Source organism: Ornithorhynchus anatinus, chromosome 7 (genome assembly GCF_004115215.2).
Source record: "Ornithorhynchus anatinus isolate Pmale09 chromosome 7, mOrnAna1.pri.v4, whole genome shotgun sequence".
Classification (NCBI taxonomy): Eukaryota; Metazoa; Chordata; class Mammalia; order Monotremata; family Ornithorhynchidae; genus Ornithorhynchus; species Ornithorhynchus anatinus.
Window position 1 is genome coordinate 42,738,095 of NC_041734.1, and position 18,084 is coordinate 42,756,178.

At 46.2% G+C, this 18,084-nt stretch overlaps 1 protein-coding gene and 1 long non-coding RNA gene across 7 annotated transcripts in view; one reads left to right on the top strand and one right to left on the bottom strand.

Moving 5' to 3' along the window:
- Nucleotides 1-6,414, bottom strand: part of LOC114813181 — an 89,050-nt gene extending 82,636 nt beyond the window's left edge. Inside the window, exons 1-2 of the long non-coding RNA XR_003760817.2 lie at nucleotides 6,265-6,414; nucleotides 4,109-4,179 (exon numbers count right to left, since the gene is read on the bottom strand). This is a non-coding gene — a long non-coding RNA (uncharacterized LOC114813181). The remainder of the gene's footprint in view (nucleotides 1-4,108; nucleotides 4,180-6,264) is intronic.
- Nucleotides 1-18,084, top strand: part of SNED1 (sushi, nidogen and EGF like domains 1) — a 114,542-nt gene that overhangs the window by 59,879 nt on the left and 36,579 nt on the right. For 4 of the 6 annotated variants that reach the window (XR_003760816.2, XM_029068448.2, XM_029068445.2 and 1 more), the window contains exons 5-17: nucleotides 765-890; nucleotides 1,667-1,780; nucleotides 6,880-6,993; nucleotides 7,135-7,248; nucleotides 7,506-7,622; nucleotides 10,697-10,822; nucleotides 12,559-12,663; nucleotides 13,223-13,336; nucleotides 14,023-14,139; nucleotides 15,312-15,428; nucleotides 15,546-15,662; nucleotides 16,473-16,586; nucleotides 17,454-17,627. Coding sequence is in view for 5 of the 6 variants with exons in the window: in XM_029068448.2 (XP_028924281.1) it covers nucleotides 765-890; nucleotides 1,667-1,780; nucleotides 6,880-6,993; nucleotides 7,135-7,248; nucleotides 7,506-7,622; nucleotides 10,697-10,822; nucleotides 12,559-12,663; nucleotides 13,223-13,336; nucleotides 14,023-14,139; nucleotides 15,312-15,428; nucleotides 15,546-15,662; nucleotides 16,473-16,586; nucleotides 17,454-17,627 (1,569 nt within the window). In the remaining variant the exon portion in view is untranslated. The remainder of the gene's footprint in view (nucleotides 1-764; nucleotides 891-1,666; nucleotides 1,781-6,879; nucleotides 6,994-7,134; nucleotides 7,249-7,505; nucleotides 7,623-10,696; nucleotides 10,823-12,558; nucleotides 12,664-13,222; nucleotides 13,337-14,022; nucleotides 14,140-15,311; nucleotides 15,429-15,545; nucleotides 15,663-16,472; nucleotides 16,587-17,453; nucleotides 17,628-18,084) is intronic. The other 2 variants (XM_029068450.2, XM_007669182.4) reach the window with 2 other exon arrangements.

Consider the following 18,084-nt stretch of genomic DNA (forward strand, 5'->3'; position numbering starts at 1 on the left):
TCCTTGGAGTCACCACCTAGGCAGTGTCTCTTTCCGAGACAAGAACTTGAAACAGTGCAGTCTGATTCCCTATGGATCAATGAATGTCCTTTGGTTTCATTGACAGTAACTGAGTCACATAGAGATTTACTCCTATGTAGCTGGTCACGGTTGACCAATTTCCAGTCTGGCTGGATCATTCATTCGTTTAACCAATTGTACTTACTTAACACAGAGGTCACTACTGGAATGTGGTTATAGAGACTGTACAACAGATCACTGATCAGAACAAATTTGGTCCTTTCTTACTACATCAGTGGATGCAATAATTATCAAGTGCAAATGACTTCCAGTGATTTTCAAGTTCAGAAGAGGTCTGGTTTCCTCCCATTTCCATCGCTGGGAAATTTTTGAAGTACTGAGTAGTTCAACCTTCTGTCAAAATTTGAAGGCATCCCAAGGCTTGAGTAGATATTAAGGAAGGATGACCAGACCGTCTGATTTTATAAGCCTTCTTTCCATAGGAAATCAGACTAGAAACTGAGAAAATAAAACGTCAGATCCAGCAGAATTCATTTAAAATATCCTGAGCCCCCTGGAGTCTTGTTGTATAGACTGGTAAAAACTGAGTCCATAAATGAGCCAGCATTTATTTGTTTTCTTGATCGATTGAAGAATATCAGGGCAAATGTCAGCTACCTGTCCTAATTTGAATTCAGCATATTGCAAGAAATCTCAGAACACGACACGCTTATATTGAAAGATTTCCTGCTTTTCCCCTGCAGCCTCTGTTTGTTTGACACTACGCCCCTGTCTGAACGGAGGGAAATGTATTGATGATTGTATTACTGGAAATCCCTCATATTCATGCTCCTGCCTTGCGGGCTTCACGGGAAAGAGATGCCACCTTGGTAAGTATTTCTCAGAAAAGATTCCGCCAGAGGAGATTTCTAGTCCTCTTTCTCTATTTTCCTCTACTTCTCCTCCGCTTTTCTTCGTCCTCCTCATCCTTTAATCAATCAGTTAATCAATCAGGGGTATTTTTTGAGTGCTGCTGTGTGCAGGCTGCTGTATTTAGCACTTCAGAAAGTACAGTACAATAAAGTTGGTAGACTTGATCCATGCCAACAAGGAACTTACATTCTATATCCTTTCTACCCCCTCCTCCTCCTCCTCCTCCTCCTCCTTTTTTTTCTCTTTCCTTTCCTTCTCCACCTACATACACACCATCTTCTCATTGGTACTTCTTTATGGGATACGGCATGACGTGATGGATAGAGCACGGGACTGAGAGTCCGAATGACGTGGGTCCTAATCCCAGCTCCACCACATCTGCTGTGTGACCCTGTGCTTAACTTCGGTCACTTAACTGTCACTTAACTTCTCTGGGCCTCAGTTCCTCGTCTGCAAAGTCATTAACTTTTCTGTGTGCCTCAGTATCGTCATCTGCAAAATGGGACATAAGACTGTGAACCCCATGTGGGACAGGGACTGTTCCCAATCTGATTAGCTTGTATCTACCCCAGCGCTTAGAACAGCGCTTGATACATAGTAGGTGCTTAACAAGTATCATGATTATTAAAGAAGGGTCACTTTTGGCATTAGCTTTTTTTTTTTTCCTTTTCTGAGGCAGGAGCCCTGACTACTGTGGTTCTTTTCCCTAAACTCCCCCTCTCATCTCTTTCAGATGTGAATGAGTGTGTTTCCCACCCATGTCAGAATGGAGGTACATGCACCCACGGCATCAACAGCTTCAGCTGCCGGTGCCCGGCAGGATTCAAAGGGCCCATCTGTGAGACAGGTGGGAAATACTGCCTAAGTTGATGCCCCGAAAGATCACATTTTGTTGGTGAAGTTCTTTCGAGAGTCAAGGAAATATTGGTTGGAAATTTGCACAGGTCGGGTCGTTTATTCTCAGGCGGTTTTCGGATTAAAACTGGGCTGAAATTGTCCTTCCGACATTCTATTTCTTATTTTTTTCTCACCCACCTGCTGTCACTGGCCCACATGCCCCATTACAGAAGTTTTCAGCTAAACCGCAGGAAGCAAACAGAGCTAGGGAAAGTTCTTTAAGGGCAGGAATCATGACTACTAACTCTACTGTATCCTTGCAAGCACTTAGTAAAGTGTTCTGCACTGAGCAAACACTCAATAAATACTAGTGATTGATTTATTAAGGATAATATTGTTCAAATTGTGCTTCAATTCGGGGTTTAGAACAGTGCTTGGCACATAGTAAGTGCTTAACAAATACCATCATCATCCTCACTGATCGCTGGACCCTCTTTTTTCTCCCTGATGGTCCCAAAACACTTTCTAGAGGAGGCTTATTTCATTCTCTCTCAAGTTAATCGTCACTGTCTACCTGTGATGGAGGTAGGGGGTCAGATATAATTATTTCCGATTCTACAGGTGAGCAGATAAGCACAGAGAACTGAAATGACTTGCCCAAAGAGGTCCGGTGAGAAGCACTGTGGCCTAGTGGCTAGAGCATGAACCTGTGAGTCAGAAGGACCTGAGCTCTAATTTCGGCTCTGCCGTCTGTCTGATGGGTGACGTTGGGCAAGTCACTCTAACTTTTCTGGGCCTCAGTTACCTAATTTATAAAAATGGGGATTAAGCCTGTGAACCCCCTGTGGGACAGGGCCTGTGTCCAACCTGATCAGCTTGTGTCGACCCCAGCACTTAGCACAGTGCCTGGCACATAGTAAGGGCTTAACACATACCATAAAAAAAGTGATGCATAGACCAAAGAGAGAGTCCCAATTTCCTAGCTCCTCTCCTGCAACTCCAGAAGGAGTGCTCTCCATTTTCTGAATAAGTTGGTCTGTTTTGAAGTTAATCTTACTTGACACTGTGGTATCTGTGGAGATTAATATTTCTGGAAACCTGTCCAAACTGGGACAATCAACTCTTACTTTCTGGTAGGACACCTTGATCCCGAATGGAAGAAAGAGGTGGTCGGCTAGAATATGGCCAAAGCCCACGGGCAAATAGATGAGAAACACAAAATGTCTAAAAAAAAAAAAGCAAAATTATTTCAAGTAAGCCAGTGCAAACTGCTTCCTAGCCATCACAGCCTGGAAAACAGATATCCTCAGACAAGCCACAGAAGCTGAAGTCAGAACTGCTCAAATCCTCTTGACTATAGCTATATAAAAGCCCAAAGCTATCTGCTCACTCTCCTGGAATCTTGTGGCAAGAAAGTGGTTGCCTTCTTCCAGAGAGGAAAAAGGGTGTGTCTGACCTCTGTGGCTGACCCTGGTCCCCGATGGAAACAAAGAGGCAATTCCCATGCCATCCTTTGGGGCCACCTTTCCCACTTAAATTAAATCTCCCTTCCCTTTTTTTTATATAAATCGAAGAAAGCAAACCTTAACCCTGAGGACATGGCCTTTGTCATCCTTCTTGGCCTCAGAATTTTATTTATCGAAGGGCTGTTTGCTTTTACTGTTTGCTTTCGGGCTTTGCATTTTCCACTCGGAGAGAATCTGGACAGCATCAGCCACCAGGGAAAGAGGACACCATGGATCCTAATTACACCTAGCATGCCTCTTAAATCAGAAGAAAATGTCAAATCTTTATTTTCCCCTTTGAGTCATCCTTTGGTGATTTCTCCTTCCGATTTTCCCTTTAGCCCCTTACTTTCTCTTTCAGTCATTTTAGTGATTAAATCCAGAACCGATCCAGCATCCTTTCTGCCTTTCTCACCAATAAGGTGCTTAGCCTCCAAGCCTTCCAGTTTACTCGTGAGCTCAGAACAATCGTCGAGGGCCAAATGTCAGATTTTTTTTAAAATGAGATTTCCACTACACGCTAGTCTGTGGTTCACCTAATTTTAATCCAGTGATTTTAAACAGTCGAAAAATTAGCCCTTTTAATAGAGCTGTTTCTTGCAGCAACTCTGGCCAATTGATCGGCCGTGCCCTCGTCCCACTGGGCCTCGCCGTTCTCTGCTTTTAAAGCACATGAGCAAAATGAGATTCAAAGTAATCAGGTGGCTCAGAAAAGTTCACGCTGGGAAATAACGGCAGGGCTACAGGTGTTGCAGAAGTGTGACAACTGAGGCAGCTGCCCTAAGGAGCCTCCTCCTGGGGGTCCTGACGGAGTGTTCCCCAAACCCCCTTACCGTAAAGAGGGAAACGAGGTGGAAGCCATTTCCGCTCAGCTTGGAAGTAGTTGGAGAAGACGCTGTGTGACCTAATGGAAAGAACATGGGCCTGGGCGTCAGAGGTCATGGATTCTGATCCTGGCACTGCCAGTCACCTACCGGGTGACCTTGAACAAGTCACTTAACTTCTCTATGCCTCAGTTTCTTCATCTGACCCCTGCCGCTCTGACTCCACTGACTCCATCTGTGACTATCCTGAGCCAAGATCTCCCCTAGACGTTCCTCGTCTCTCTCGAACGAGTCATGTCACCCGAGACAGTGAGCTGACCGAGGACAGTGAGATCTCTCTCTGCTAAGCTGCTTCAGCTGGCCCACACCATCAAACATCACCTAAGACAGCCAGCCCAGAACACCTATCATCCCCTAGGACACCTGTGAGAGTCACTAAAAAAATGATTTTGCTCCTGTGCTTTCACTGCACATCCAATTGAGATTATGGGCTCATATCTACCCAAAAGCATAAGCCACCCGAAGTGGGGAATCTTCTCAAGCGGCTTAAAGTTAGACAGCCCTGTACCAGGCAGGTTACTTGGGCATTCTCGCTAACTGAGGAAAGTGTAGAATCTGTAACTTGCAAAGAACAGATTCCAAAAACTGACTAAATATCCCTAGCATCACTACCCTTTTTTTAACTTTTCAGGCACTAAACAGGAAAAGGAATACTCTGGCTCTTAAAGGCAGCACTCCTTTAAGTCTACTTTTAGCCATTTAAACCTGGTAGATGAAAAAGGAAGAGCGATGGTGGGCTTTTTGAGGAGAGGGATCGTGACCACTAACTCTACTGTGGTCTTAGTACAGTGCTTGACGCAAACAGTAAGCGTGCATTAAAATTGTCGATTGATTCTTTGTTGCTTGCTAGAAATTATGATGCTGATTAATTATAAGAGCACCGTTGTACACAATTAGAAGGAGCGTAAAATGTGATGTCACCAACGTCTGTCATGTTTGGCTGGTCGTGTCCAGACTATAGTGATGAAAATCACTTCCTAGTTAGGCTGGCCATGTAGTGTCTGGGGAAAACTGGTGCATCAGGATCCCATTCCAAACTTGGGGGTAGGGGGAGTGTTAGGAATTATTGGGAATAAACTGACCGTACGCATGGGGTCAGTTTATTCCTAATAAGTCTGAATGTTATAATTTGGATTGGGATCAAAGAAGCAATTAAAAGATGAACAATTCATTGAAAATCTCACTCTGGGAAATCAGAAATCTGGGCTGTTCATTCTGGATACGATTTATACCAAGTACTCTGACCCCACTCTCATGGTTGCGTAATCGTGACTCTTCCAAAGAAACTTGTCATTTACAATCATTTTTATTTACTACTTTCTATAATCCCTGTAAGAGAGAGTTCAGCACTGTGGGCCCATTTTGCTGAAGAAACTGGCTAAGAAATCTGCTCACACAGTTAATGAGGTAATGAGGTGGAGAAGCAGCGTGACCTAGTGGATAGAGCACGGGCCTGGGAGTCAGAAGGGCCTGGGTTCTAATCCCAGCTCCAATTTGTCTGCTGAGTGACCTTGGGCAAGTCACTTCACTTCTCTGTGCCTCACTTCCCTCATCTGTAAAATGGGGATCGAGACTGTGAGCCCCTAATGGGACGGGGACTGTGTCCAACCTGATTAACTTATATCTACCCCGTGCTTAGAACAGTGCTTGACACATAGTAAACGCTTAGCAAATAGCACCAGACTGTGAGCCTCACGGGGGACAACCTGATTACCCTGTATCTACCCCAGAGCTTAGAACAGTGCTCTGCACATAGTAAGTGCTTAACAGATACCAACATTATTATTATTATCTGAATCGTAATGGGGGGAGTTGGAATTAGAACCCCAGTCTTAAGGCAGGAGAGAAACTAAGCACTGACTCAGGATCCTGAGTCCTAGAAGATAACATTTATTGAGCACCTAAGTGTATGCAGAGCACTCTACTAACCGCTGAAGAAGAATCGACTGGAGGAAAAATTAAGCCCATTCCCTGACCTTACAGGAGTTGACAGTTTAAGAGCTAACGTAAGGATGTGGATAAAGGAGACATTTTCAGATTTAGGGACAGACGATGAAAATCAGGCAGCTAAGGTTAAATATAAAAGAATAGAAAATAAATTGAACCTGTCCAGAGTCTCATCTTTTCTGCATTCTCTAGTTTTCATGGAAATCTATTTTGGGGAATTTTTGAAAGTACAAGCATCAGGTAGATGTTTTCTTAACCAGGTGTTACGGATGGCAGTGAGGATGACAGAGAAAAGGAAGTGATGGCATTGGGAAACGTGACCGAGGCCAACACAAATCACAAAGGGCAGTTAGAACTTTGGAGGGCGTTATGCGTGGCTCAGTGGAAAAAGCACGGGCTTGGGAGTCAGAGGTCATGGGTTCTAATCCAGGCTCCTCCGCTTATCAGCTGTGTGCCTTTAGGCAAGTCACCTAACTTCTCTGTGCCTCGGTGACCTCATCTGGAAAATGGGGATTAAGACTGTGAGCCCCACGTGGGACAACCTGATTACCTTGTATCCCCCCAGCACTTAGAACGGCGCTTGGCACATAGTAAGCGCTCAACAAATACCGCTGTTATTATAATGATTTTTGAAAAGAGCTGGGGTAAACAGTTGCTTCAGTAAACCTTGCTTCTTCTCTAGCTTGGCTCAGAGGTGCAGCAGGAGACTTGTTTTACCGACTACTTGAGGTGATTCTTTTTTTTTCTTTGAATCTATGACTTATAATATCCAGTGGACTCCCCATGTGACACCAAGGAATGCCAAAACGGTGGAGAATGTCAGGCAGAAAATGGGACCGCTGTGTGTGTGTGTCAATCGGGATACATGGGAGAAGACTGCGAAATCGGTAAGGGATCAAATGGGTAGGTACGTAGGGGACAGGGGAAAGATCCATTTTTATGGCACTCACAGTAGCAGGCAAGAGAGAAGAGGGATGGGCCGGGAGGAAAGGTAATGATTTTAGAGATTTGCGATTCTTCCTCTTCAGATATAAATGAATGTGACTCGAACCCGTGTCTCAACGAAGGACGATGCATTGATCTGGTGGATAATTACACCTGTGAGTGTGTGGATCCTTTCACTGGACGGCACTGTGAGACAGGTAACCGGCTTTCCTTGGCAGACTAGTCGGACGGCCCCCGAAATGCAGTTAGTCTCTCTCGCCCCATTTTTCCCCCTCCAGTTCATCTGCAGCTGACCCCTCACTTTCCGTCTGTCTCTCTTTCTCTCTTCCCGTCCGTCTCCCATCTGCTCTTCTGCCTCCTCAGATTTTCCGGGCTGAGCCCCGTCCCGCCTCTTGTGCTGATGGAGCCGCTAACACCACTCAGCTACTCTGAGGCTTCCTCTTTTCTGCTCTAGATCCCTCCTCCTGCGAAGAGAGAAGCTGCAGGAACAGACAGGCCTGTAACTATATCAGGCCTGGACGCTACGTCTGCACATGCTCTCCCGGTTACTATGGAAATAACTGCCAGTATGGTAAGCGATAGAGAGTCCTGCCCAGGAACCAAAATCGTGCAATTCCATGGCTAAATCCCCTCGCTACACGAAACGAAAGAACTGGATTTCTGCCGATCTGGAAATAGCCAGCCCAACTTTCATAGGGCCTGAAGTTACTCTTTGGAAGTTGATTGGGCACTTTAATGAGTATTGACCATTAGAGAAGCAGGGTGGCGTGGTAGAAAGCGCATGGGCTTGGAAGTCAAAGGACGTGGGATCGAATCTTGTCTGTCCGTCTCCCCCGATTCGACTTTTAGCCCGTCAAAGGGCAGGGACTGTCTCTATCTGTTACCCATTTGTACATTCCAAGTGCTTAGTACAGTGCTCTGCACACAGTAAGCGCTCAATAAATACTATCGAATGAATGAATCCCTGCTCCGCCACATGTCTGCTGTGTGGCCTTGGGCAAGTCACTTATCTGTGCCTCAGTTACCTCATCTGTAAAATGGGAATTAAGACTGAACCCCATTAAGACTGAGCCCCATGTGGGACAGGGACTGTGTCCTACCCGATTACCTTGTATCTACCCCAGATCTTAGAACAGTGCTTGGCACATAGTAAGCACTTAACAAATACCACAGTCATTATCGTCATCATTATTATTATCGTTATAATTACTGTGAGAGAGCTTATGCACTGATGCACTCATCCGTTGCTCCCAGAGAGTAACTTTAGGTACAGTGAAAACTGGGTTCATTTTAATAAAAAGAAATGGTGCCTAATAATTAATTACTTAGTCTTGCTTAATAAATAACGAGGCAGGAAAAGTGAATTATAAAGAAACATACGGATTTGGGATTTTTCTTGTGAGAAAACATGCCTTGGTTTTGCCACTTGTGGACAGAGCCGTTGTGACAGAGATTTACTCCTGACTCATGGGAGGCTGCGGTGACACAGGGCAGTATTATTCACCTAATTTCTCTAGGTCCAAGCAAGTCAGGGAAGGAGTTGCAAACACCACCGAGTGTCACCGGGTTAGTTTGGACAATGTCCTAGCTCAAGGAAGCAGCGTGGCTCGGTGGAAAGAGCCCAGGCTTGGGAGTCAGAGGTCGTGGGTTCTAATCCCGTCTCTGCCACTCATCAGCTATATGACTTTGGACAAGTCACTTAATTTTTCTGTGCCTCAGTTACCTCATCTGGAAAATGGGGATTAAGACTGTGAGCCCCACGTGGGACTACCTAATTACCTTGTATCTACCCAGCGCTTAGAACAGTGCTTGGCACATAGTAAGCGCTTAACAAATACCAACGTTATTATTATTATTATAAGGAGAAACGCAGGGAAGATACCATTCCTATTGCATAAGCCTCTAGCTCCCACTGTCCATCTCTGATAAAGACCACCCTTACTTTCCTTTTGCTCGTTTTGAGGTTTATATATTAGGTGCTTTCAAATCTTGCTCTGATTTTTAAACACTAACAAAGTCGCTCCGAGGAAATTGCACCTGCTGAAAAGTATAATCTATTCACTGATCAGTGCCACTACAGTGAATGGCGGCGTAAGATATATTAATTGAAGATACGTAACCACCCTGCCGTACATAGAACGAACAGAAAATTCAGTACTTCAAATTTGGATTCCACATATCAGACTGAATTCAGTGCCTCTTAAATTTTTATGATTGACATATATAGCATTCTGTGCTTCGGTTTTATCAACTCGGAACAGGAAGAAATTCTAGCTTACCACTTAACTATATCGTGAAAAAAACAACCGATTTCTGATGGCACTGTGCTTTGAAAATAGAAAGCTATATTTTCCAGTTAGCTTTCCAGCCTCTCCTTCTAGATGAAAAAGTGAAGGTCACATTTAATAAAGATATTTTATGATAGTCATCGGTGAAAAATGTAAAGGTAATACAGCATAATGCCCCCCGAAGATTAAAAAAAGCCTGTTATGACTAGAAACTCGAAAACCATTTACTGATTCATGGGAGATTTGTCATACCTGTGCTCCCTTTGTTATTATTTGGCATTATTAATGATAGCAATGATAATAAAATAATCATATCTCCCATTGAGAACCTGCACAGAGGAATTGATTATAACGTTAGTAGTTGGGATCAAGTCATATGCACTCTCTTGCATCCCTGCTTATCAAGTTTCCACCAGGGCAGAGACTGCAATGAGTAAATGGATGGGTAGGCAGCATACTACAAAGTGAACACAAAGATCATTTGTCTGCAGGACTCTTTATTGCCAAAAAATCTGCCATTCAGTGCAGACAGTGGCGTTGTAGCCCCATAGCCCATCAGGAATATGTTGGTCCATCGGACAAACTGCATGGCTTATTATTCTTTATTAATTGCATTATTCATCATAATATTGCAAATAATATTGGCAGTCTACCCTGTGGAGATCACAAATGGTTCCCAAGACCCTGAAGTTTGTTAAACAGGGGGATAAGTGGGATAGTGGAATCTCCTCCCCTAGGAGCCCTTCAAAACAGAGGATTCTCATTGTCTGCGATGGATGGATATGAAAAATGAGCCCTGGAATCCCACCAGATCCCTCCGACTCATAGCCCAGAAGAGAGTTAATGACGAGCCTTTCCTCATGCTCTCTCTAGATTTTTTTCAACTGGCTAAAGCTGCCATCTTGGAAAATCCAATATTTCTCACTTTTTCCCTCCCTGGACCAGCAGGAATGTGGCAGCCCTGGAAAAAGGGAGAAATTCCCCTCTGGCTTACCCAAACCTTCCTGGTCAGTGAAGGGAAGGCAGTCAGGAATTCTAGAGCCAAGGTAAAACCATTTGTCTTCCCGGTAAAACATGCCATATCGACCGTACCATCAATCCTCCCTCCTCAGTCACGGTGCTTTTCATTCTTTCAAATTAAACCTCACATCATCCCTGAGCAGAGTATGAGCTTGGCATTATTATCCACATTTTACAGATGTGGAAATCGAGGCTCCTGGAGGGAAAGTCATTTACCAGTGGTGACACAGCAAGGTATCGGCAGCACCAAGACTAGAAGCCCAGGCAAAGCGCTTGTTCACTAGCCATACCTCTCGTGTCTTTCTCCTTCTGTATTCACCATGATTCCTCCTTGCAGGGGGTCCCAGAATCCCGAGCGCTTGTCTCTCCAATCCGTGCCAGAACGAGGGCACCTGCCTGGAGACGGACCAGGGATATATCTGTGAGTGCCCCAGCGGGTACACAGGTTCTGACTGCACAGACAGTAAGTGAGGCCGCGGTTGCCTGAAGGGGGTTCCTGGGGTGAATGGTTGAGTAACTGGCAGAGCCATTTGGAGTAAAGAATGAAAGTTAAACATTGGCACATGAGGCAAGTATGGAGGAAGTGATGCCTCTGGTTTCCAGTGGAATAATAATGTTGGTATTTGTTAAGCGCTTACTATGTGCAGAGCACTGTTCTAAGCGCTGGGGGAGATACAAGGCAATCAGGTTGTCCCACATGAGACTCACGGTCTTAATCCCCATTTTCCAGATGAGGCAACTGAGGCACAGAGAAGTGAAGTGACTTGCCCACAGTCACACAGCTGAGAAGTGGCAGAGCCGGGTCTCGAACCCATGACCTCTGACTCCCAAGCCCGTGCTCTTGCCACTGAGCCACGCTGCTTCTCTAAAAGCTATAGTTACTTCATGATACTGGATTGGGTTTTTAAAAAAAAGAATTGAGAAATTAAAGGGGTTGGTACGATCGGTTTAAAATTGTACGTCCCATCTTTTTTTTATGGTATTTGTTAAGCACTCGCTATGTGCCAGGCACTTTCCTGAGTGCTGAAGTAGATGCAAGCTAATCAGGTTGGACACAGTCCATATCCCACGTGGGGCTCAGCATCTTAACCCCCATTTTACAGATGAGGTAACTGAGGGACAGAGAAGTTAAGTGACTTGCCCGAGGTCACAGAGCAGGCAAATGGCAGAGCCAAGATTAGAACCCAGGTCCTTCTGGCTCCCAGGCCCATGCTCGATCCACTAGGCCACACTGCTTCTCTCCATGGACCCCTGTAGGGGAACTAAGCCGGTGGTGGAACTCGCCCATTATATTCTTAACGATGATGAAAATGGCATACGTTAAGCCTTTACTATGTGTCAAGAACTGTATTGAGCTCTGGGGCAGATCCAGATTAATCAGATGGCAGAGTCCCTGTCAGACGTGGGGCTCACAGACTAAGTTGCAAGGAGAACAGGCATTTAAACCGAAGCCCAGAGAAGTGAAGTGACTTCCCAAGGTCACTCAGCAGGCAAAATGGAGGAGCCGGGATTAGAACCGAAGTCCTCTGACCTCCAGGCCCGTGCTCGTTCCGCTAGGCCGGGCTGCTTCTCTACTGCTATTCTTCAGTGGGGAATAATCATTTGGTCTTTAAATATGAATGTATGAGAAGGGTAAATTTATGTAATGTGTTTATGTGCCTATATATGAAGTGTGAGTGCATATGAATATGATACATATATATACATAATATGTGTGCATGTGACTGTATATGAATGATTGCATCTGTACAGGCACTGTGTGAGTATGTGCGTCGTCTTTGAAACCAAAGATAGATTATGTATTAGGAGATTGTATGCATATTTGGAGTGTTGCTGTGCTTGAGCTGGGGAGGTAAGGCAAGTGGAAACTTACAGTTTTACCACCATTGGTCATCAAGAAACTGTCTTCTCCCATCATCGCATCTCAGAAAGACTAAGAGCAAAGGCAGGGAATATGGAGCAGAAGTTTGGGCAAGCCTGCTGGGAAATATCACCTAAACGCATTCCTGATGTGGAGCACATCACCCCGAGTAGCCATGCCTTTGGGACTAATGACAGGGGCTAGTGACAGGTAAATCCCGGGCCACGGCCTTGTTAGCGTATTGAAAATCTGCCACTAGTTTGGAATGGGGGAAGCAAGTGGACGGGAGAAGGGAATGAGATCATGGCCAGAGTAAGACTCTTCTGCTTCCACTGCAGAGCTCGCTGAAGATTGTGAGTGCCGTAATGGAGGGAAATGTCTAGATGGGAACTTCACCATCTGCCAGTGTCCTCCAGGATATTTTGGTCTCCTTTGTGAATTTGGTAAGGACTCTGGGCTGAAAATCTTTTCATCTTTCAAAACCACTAATTGCATGCCTTTTTTTTTTCCAAGAAAATCTGAAATGCTTCTAAGATAACAAGTTAACAGTTTACCATTCTATATGGGCAATGATGAGCAATGAGAGGGTAATGATGGGGATGAGGAAAAACCGGAGGTGTCAGGATTCGGGGGCTTGAGCTGAAACGCAGAAGATAAGAGTAAGGAAATGGATTTCTCATTTAGCAGTCAGCTCGTCTAGGTCGTCTCACATTGGACCTGAGATAATTCTCGAAGGAGAGGGAAACAATGCAGCTTGTTGAATCAGCCTCGAGTTTTTCCGTAGTCATCTCTACCTCTAACTCCTCCTCCCTTCTCTAGAAAGGAAAGCGGCCTTGAAAAAGGTTCTTTTTCTTTGGACCTGGGTGACGTCCCTTATCGTTGGGTCACTGCAGACTGCAGGACCCTGGCACCAAGGAACAAAAGAGTTTGAACCCTACCGGCCTTGTGGATTATGCTAAAAGGAAGGGGTTGGGGTGGGTTTTGGCCCCTCTGTCTCCCCAGAAGTCACTGCTACACCTTGCAACATGAACACACAGTGCCCAGATGGCGGTTACTGCATGGAATACGGTGGGAGTTACCTGTGTGTCTGCCATACCGACTACAGCACCAACCACTGTAAGTCGTAAGGAGAAATGTGGGAAAGAGAATTTCGGATCATACGGCGGTACGGGGCCAGAGAGAGCAGCGGAAGTGATTTCACTTTTAACGAAGGGAGAAGATCAGGGGAGTCAGAGAGGGGAGGACCAGAAGAAAGCCATGTCTTTTAGGAAACTAGCAGGGAGGCAAGAGGTATGTGAGCCGAAGAAGAAGGGAGTGTCACTTCGTAAAGTGGAGGAGATATTTACGGCATAAATAGAAGATACGAGCAGCCGAGGAAAGGAAATTTGGACTTTTCGATCTGGGGGAAGAATAACCGTTTAAACACTAGATGTCGGAATAAGAATCTAGGAACCATTAACTAAAGTGGTCTTAGAGTTGAGGATTGTGGTTAATAACGTAGGGAAAATATCCAGGAGGATGAGTCCCTGCTTTGAAGAATCTTACGATCTCGGGAAAACTAGGGAGCTGCAGACCTAGTTCAGGATGTGCGGTGTTTGAGGTGAGCCTGCATTCCCCGGCCCTGTAGCCCAAAGCTTGAGTAGAGCTCTGAAAGCAAACCCAAACAACCTACATAATACAGGAGGAAAGATCAGCTTTTTCACAAACCGCCATCGATGGGCAGACTCTAGATAGGCCTCAGAGACGCAGGTGGGTTTTAAAGAAGTGATTTCTGTCAATTAACTCCAACTCTACCGCTACAGCTCTGCCATCTCCCTGTGACTCGGACCCCTGCCTCAATGGGGGGTCCTGTGATGCCCAGGATGATTCTTATACGTGTGAATGTCCTCGAGGGTTCCACGGAAAGCACTGTGAGAAAGGTACGCCCGGGTCCCAGACAGAGCACGACTGACTTCGGAACCTACCTGTACACCCTATACTTCCGATCAAACGCTCTGCACGGAATAAGCACTCGATAAATATCATTAATTGATTCCGATCCAACTCCAGTCAGGAAAACATCACCTCCCCCAGACACCACCCCATGTGGAGAAGCTGTCTAAGGAGTGGGGATGAAACCCACATAATTGGAGACTTGTTGATTATAAAATGGACCCTTCCCTCACCCTTCTCCTGCTTACTCACCTCTGCGAGAGAGGTTCTGGCCTGAAAGGGGTGGCTTTCCCTAGGAATAATTACACAGGTAATAGGAGGAGAGAAAGGAGAAAAACATCCACCCCTGTGGCATAGCACAGACTATTCTGGTTTCTGAGTGTTCCTGCATAATTTGTCTTAATACAGTGCTCAAGTACTGCACAAAGTAAGCACTTAATGAATACCCACTGATTGATTTTCAAATCCTAATAATAATAATAATGACTGTGGTATTTGTTCAGTGCTTACTATGTTCCAGGCACTGTACTAAGCGTTGGGGTGGATACAAGCCAACTGGATTAGTCCCTGTCCCACATGGGGCTCACGGTCTCAATCCCCATCTTACTGATGAGGCAACTGAGGCACAGAGAAGTGAAGTGACTTACCCAAGGTCACAAAGCGGACAAGTGGCGGAGCCGTAATTAGAATCCGTGACCTTCTGAAGGGAATCGTTGCCCGTTTTGCCATTTTGCCTCATCTTTTGGCACAGCTTCTAACCGTGAGCTGTGAGAACCACTTCTGCCCAGCTTCTGAAAGGAGAATCCCAGCAGGCTCATACTCTGATGACCAATTCCCTAGGGCCAAACTCGGAGCCAAGAAGTCACAGATATGAATCCAGCGCAACAGAGGGCTTAGCTCTCTAATGGGTGGTTGGGGTTCATGTTAAAGAAGGGACCCAGCGCCTGCCCTAAAGGAATTTACGATCTAATAAATATCTTCAAGTATCCTTGGTTTCTTCCCAGACCGGTTGGCCAGCTGATGGACCGTGGGGAAGTCAAGAAGCCCCGTTAAAAGGATAGTTCTGAAGTATCAGGATCTGGATGCTGCAAAGTGAGAGGGGCTAGGTCACGAGCGTGAGAGCTTGTCCCGTCTCTTCCTCTCTTTCCTCTTTCCTCAGTAAGGCCGAGACTGTGCAGCTCTGGACCGTGTCGGAACGGTGGCACCTGTAAGGAGTCGGACGGAGAATACTACTGCAGCTGTCCCTACCGGTTCACCGGCAGGCACTGTGAGATAGGTACGCCGAGGGTCGGAGCCCAGGACAGGGCAGGCTCCCCGGCGCTGCGCAGGGGAGCCGAGACCCAGAGATGCGGATCCCTTGTCAACCTGCATCTTCCCCTCGTCCTCTTCCCAGGAAAGCCGGACCCCTGTGCCTCCAGCCCCTGTCAGAACGGAGGGACCTGCTTCCACTACATTGGCAAATACAAGTGTGACTGCCCCCCGGGATACTCAGGGCGACACTGTGAAATACGTAAGGAAATAATTATGATAATGATGGTATTTGTTAAGCGCTTACGATATGCTAAGCACTGTTCTAAGCGCCGGGGTAGATACAGGGTAATCGGGTTGTCCCACGTGGGGGGGTCACGCTTTTAATCCCCATTTTACAGATGAGGTAACTGAGGCACAGAGAAGTTAGGTCACTTGCCCAAGGTCACACAGCGGACAAGTGGCGGAGGGGGGATTAGAAGCCACGTCCTCCGACCTCCAAGCCCGCGGTCTTTCCACTAAGCCACGCTGCTTCTGGGAGCTGCCAACTCTGTGGGGAGGAGGGAGCATGCGCACTGCTCACCGAGTGGGAGGCTCAGCTCCAGAGAGGGGTCAGTAGTTGCCAGGGAACCTGAGGTATCACCCTTTGGTAATACGACCCTTGAGGGGGTCACTGGGTTTTTTTGAGATTTAAGACACCTCATCCACAGAGCCCTCGTAGACGCCGTCTGGTTGGTAGAGATCCTGGATCTCGGGATCTCAGGCTCGGAAGGTCGTACAGAACAAAGCTGGTCATCTTGAGACCAACAAGTAAGGTCTTCCTGATTTGGCTGCTGCTTCCGGAGCAGAATTCCTAGAGCTCCCTAGAGGGCCAGACTCTGTGGACTCTGAGATCAGTCAGAAACTTCTGTCCCTTACTGGTTCGCTTGCGGGGCATGCCTATGACCCTCTTTTTTTTTTTAAAAAAAAAGGCATTTTTTAAGCCTTTACTATGTGCCAGGCACTGTACTAAGTGCTGAAATAAATTCAAGGTAATTAGGCTAAACAGACCTTTTGGTCTGTTTCTCCCCAGCTCCTTCTCCTTGCTTCCTGAGTCCCTGTGAAAATGGAGCAACCTGTGATGACCGTGGTACGGACTACATCTGTCACTGCCCCATTGGATTCACCGGGAGACGCTGCCAATCAGGTAGGATGTACTGCGTACTTCAGACATATGGCTCTGTCACTGTCCCACTGGATTCGCCGGGAGACGCTGCCAGTCAGGGAGGATGCATTGCGTACCTCAGACATATGGCTACCTCACGGGTAGTGCGGGACGGGGAGGAATGCCACCTTCTCCCTACGGTAGCCATCCTGACACACATGGACCCTGCAGGCAGTATGCTGGGCACAAACATAAAATAATGACGCCGTTCCGAAGTCTGCCTCACTCCACCCTAGCCCCTGAACCTGGAGCGTTTGTCCTGAGGGTCTCCAACTGACCCACTTACTCCAGAGTTATTGAGTCCCTTTCTCAGGTCCCCGTTAAAACAAGCCCCAGTCTTGATTTGGGTGGAGAGAGCCTGGCCATCCTGCGGCCAACCTATGTCCGTCCCCTCTAATGGGAGGTCCTATGACAGCTACCCAACACTCTTACTTTCTGAGGCCGCCCCTGGAAAGGAAGGAAGAGGAAGTCCATGCTCTTCCCCTAACCAGATCGCTACCCGGCAAGCTCTGGGCTGATTCCAGATTTGATTCTCCCCAGGAGTAGAGTTTCTTTTTAAAGTAGGGGAAGATTTGAAGAAGGAAGTATAGGAAGTATAGGCTTAGAGGTATTTATTTAACAAATCCCTCCCCCTGCCCTACTGAGAGGAAACAGTGGATCAATGAGATCTCTCCAGGAACAGACAACAGGTCTGAGGCAGATCTGTCTCGTTTGTTGTCCTAAGGTGCCGCCTATTGTTCAAGGCTATAAGCCTTTGTTGGGTCATTCTCTCTCTCTCTGTCTTTTCTCCACTAACCCCAAGATGTAGTTGTAAGGTTAATTCTCTGTATGCATCCCATCTTCCCTTAGAGGTAGACTGTGGAGTTCCAGACAAGGTGAAACACACTCAAGTACGGTTTAACTCTACCAAGATGGGCTCACTTGCAGAATACAAATGTGATCGTGGCTACACTCTGAACGCTCACAACAACCCCAGAATTTGCAGAGCCCAAGGTGTCTGGAGTGACCCTCCAGAGTGTGATGGTAATTTTTTTTTTGAATGAGTTTTGCTTTCCCTTCAGGTTAACGGGAGAAAGGGTCTATTCAAATTCCTATCTTTTAACGAATGGTATTCCTGTTTCAAACGATCACGCGATCGTATATATTGAGGACTTACCGCGTGCAGAGTACAGTACTAGACATTTGGGAACGTACAATAAAACAGAGTCGGTAGACGTGTTCCATTCCTACAACGAGCCTACAGACTAGTTGGGGAGACAGACGTTAATATAAAAATATAAATTACAGATATGTACAGAAGTACTATGAGGCTGAGCGAGATAGGTGAATAAAGGGTGCAATTCCAAGTTCAAGGGTGATGAAAAAGGGAATGGGAGAAGAGGAAATGCGCGCTTAGTCAAGGAAGGCCTCTTGGAGGAGATAAGATGTGCCCCTTATGAGGCTTTGAAGGTGAGGAGAGCGTTCGAGGTCGGATATGAAA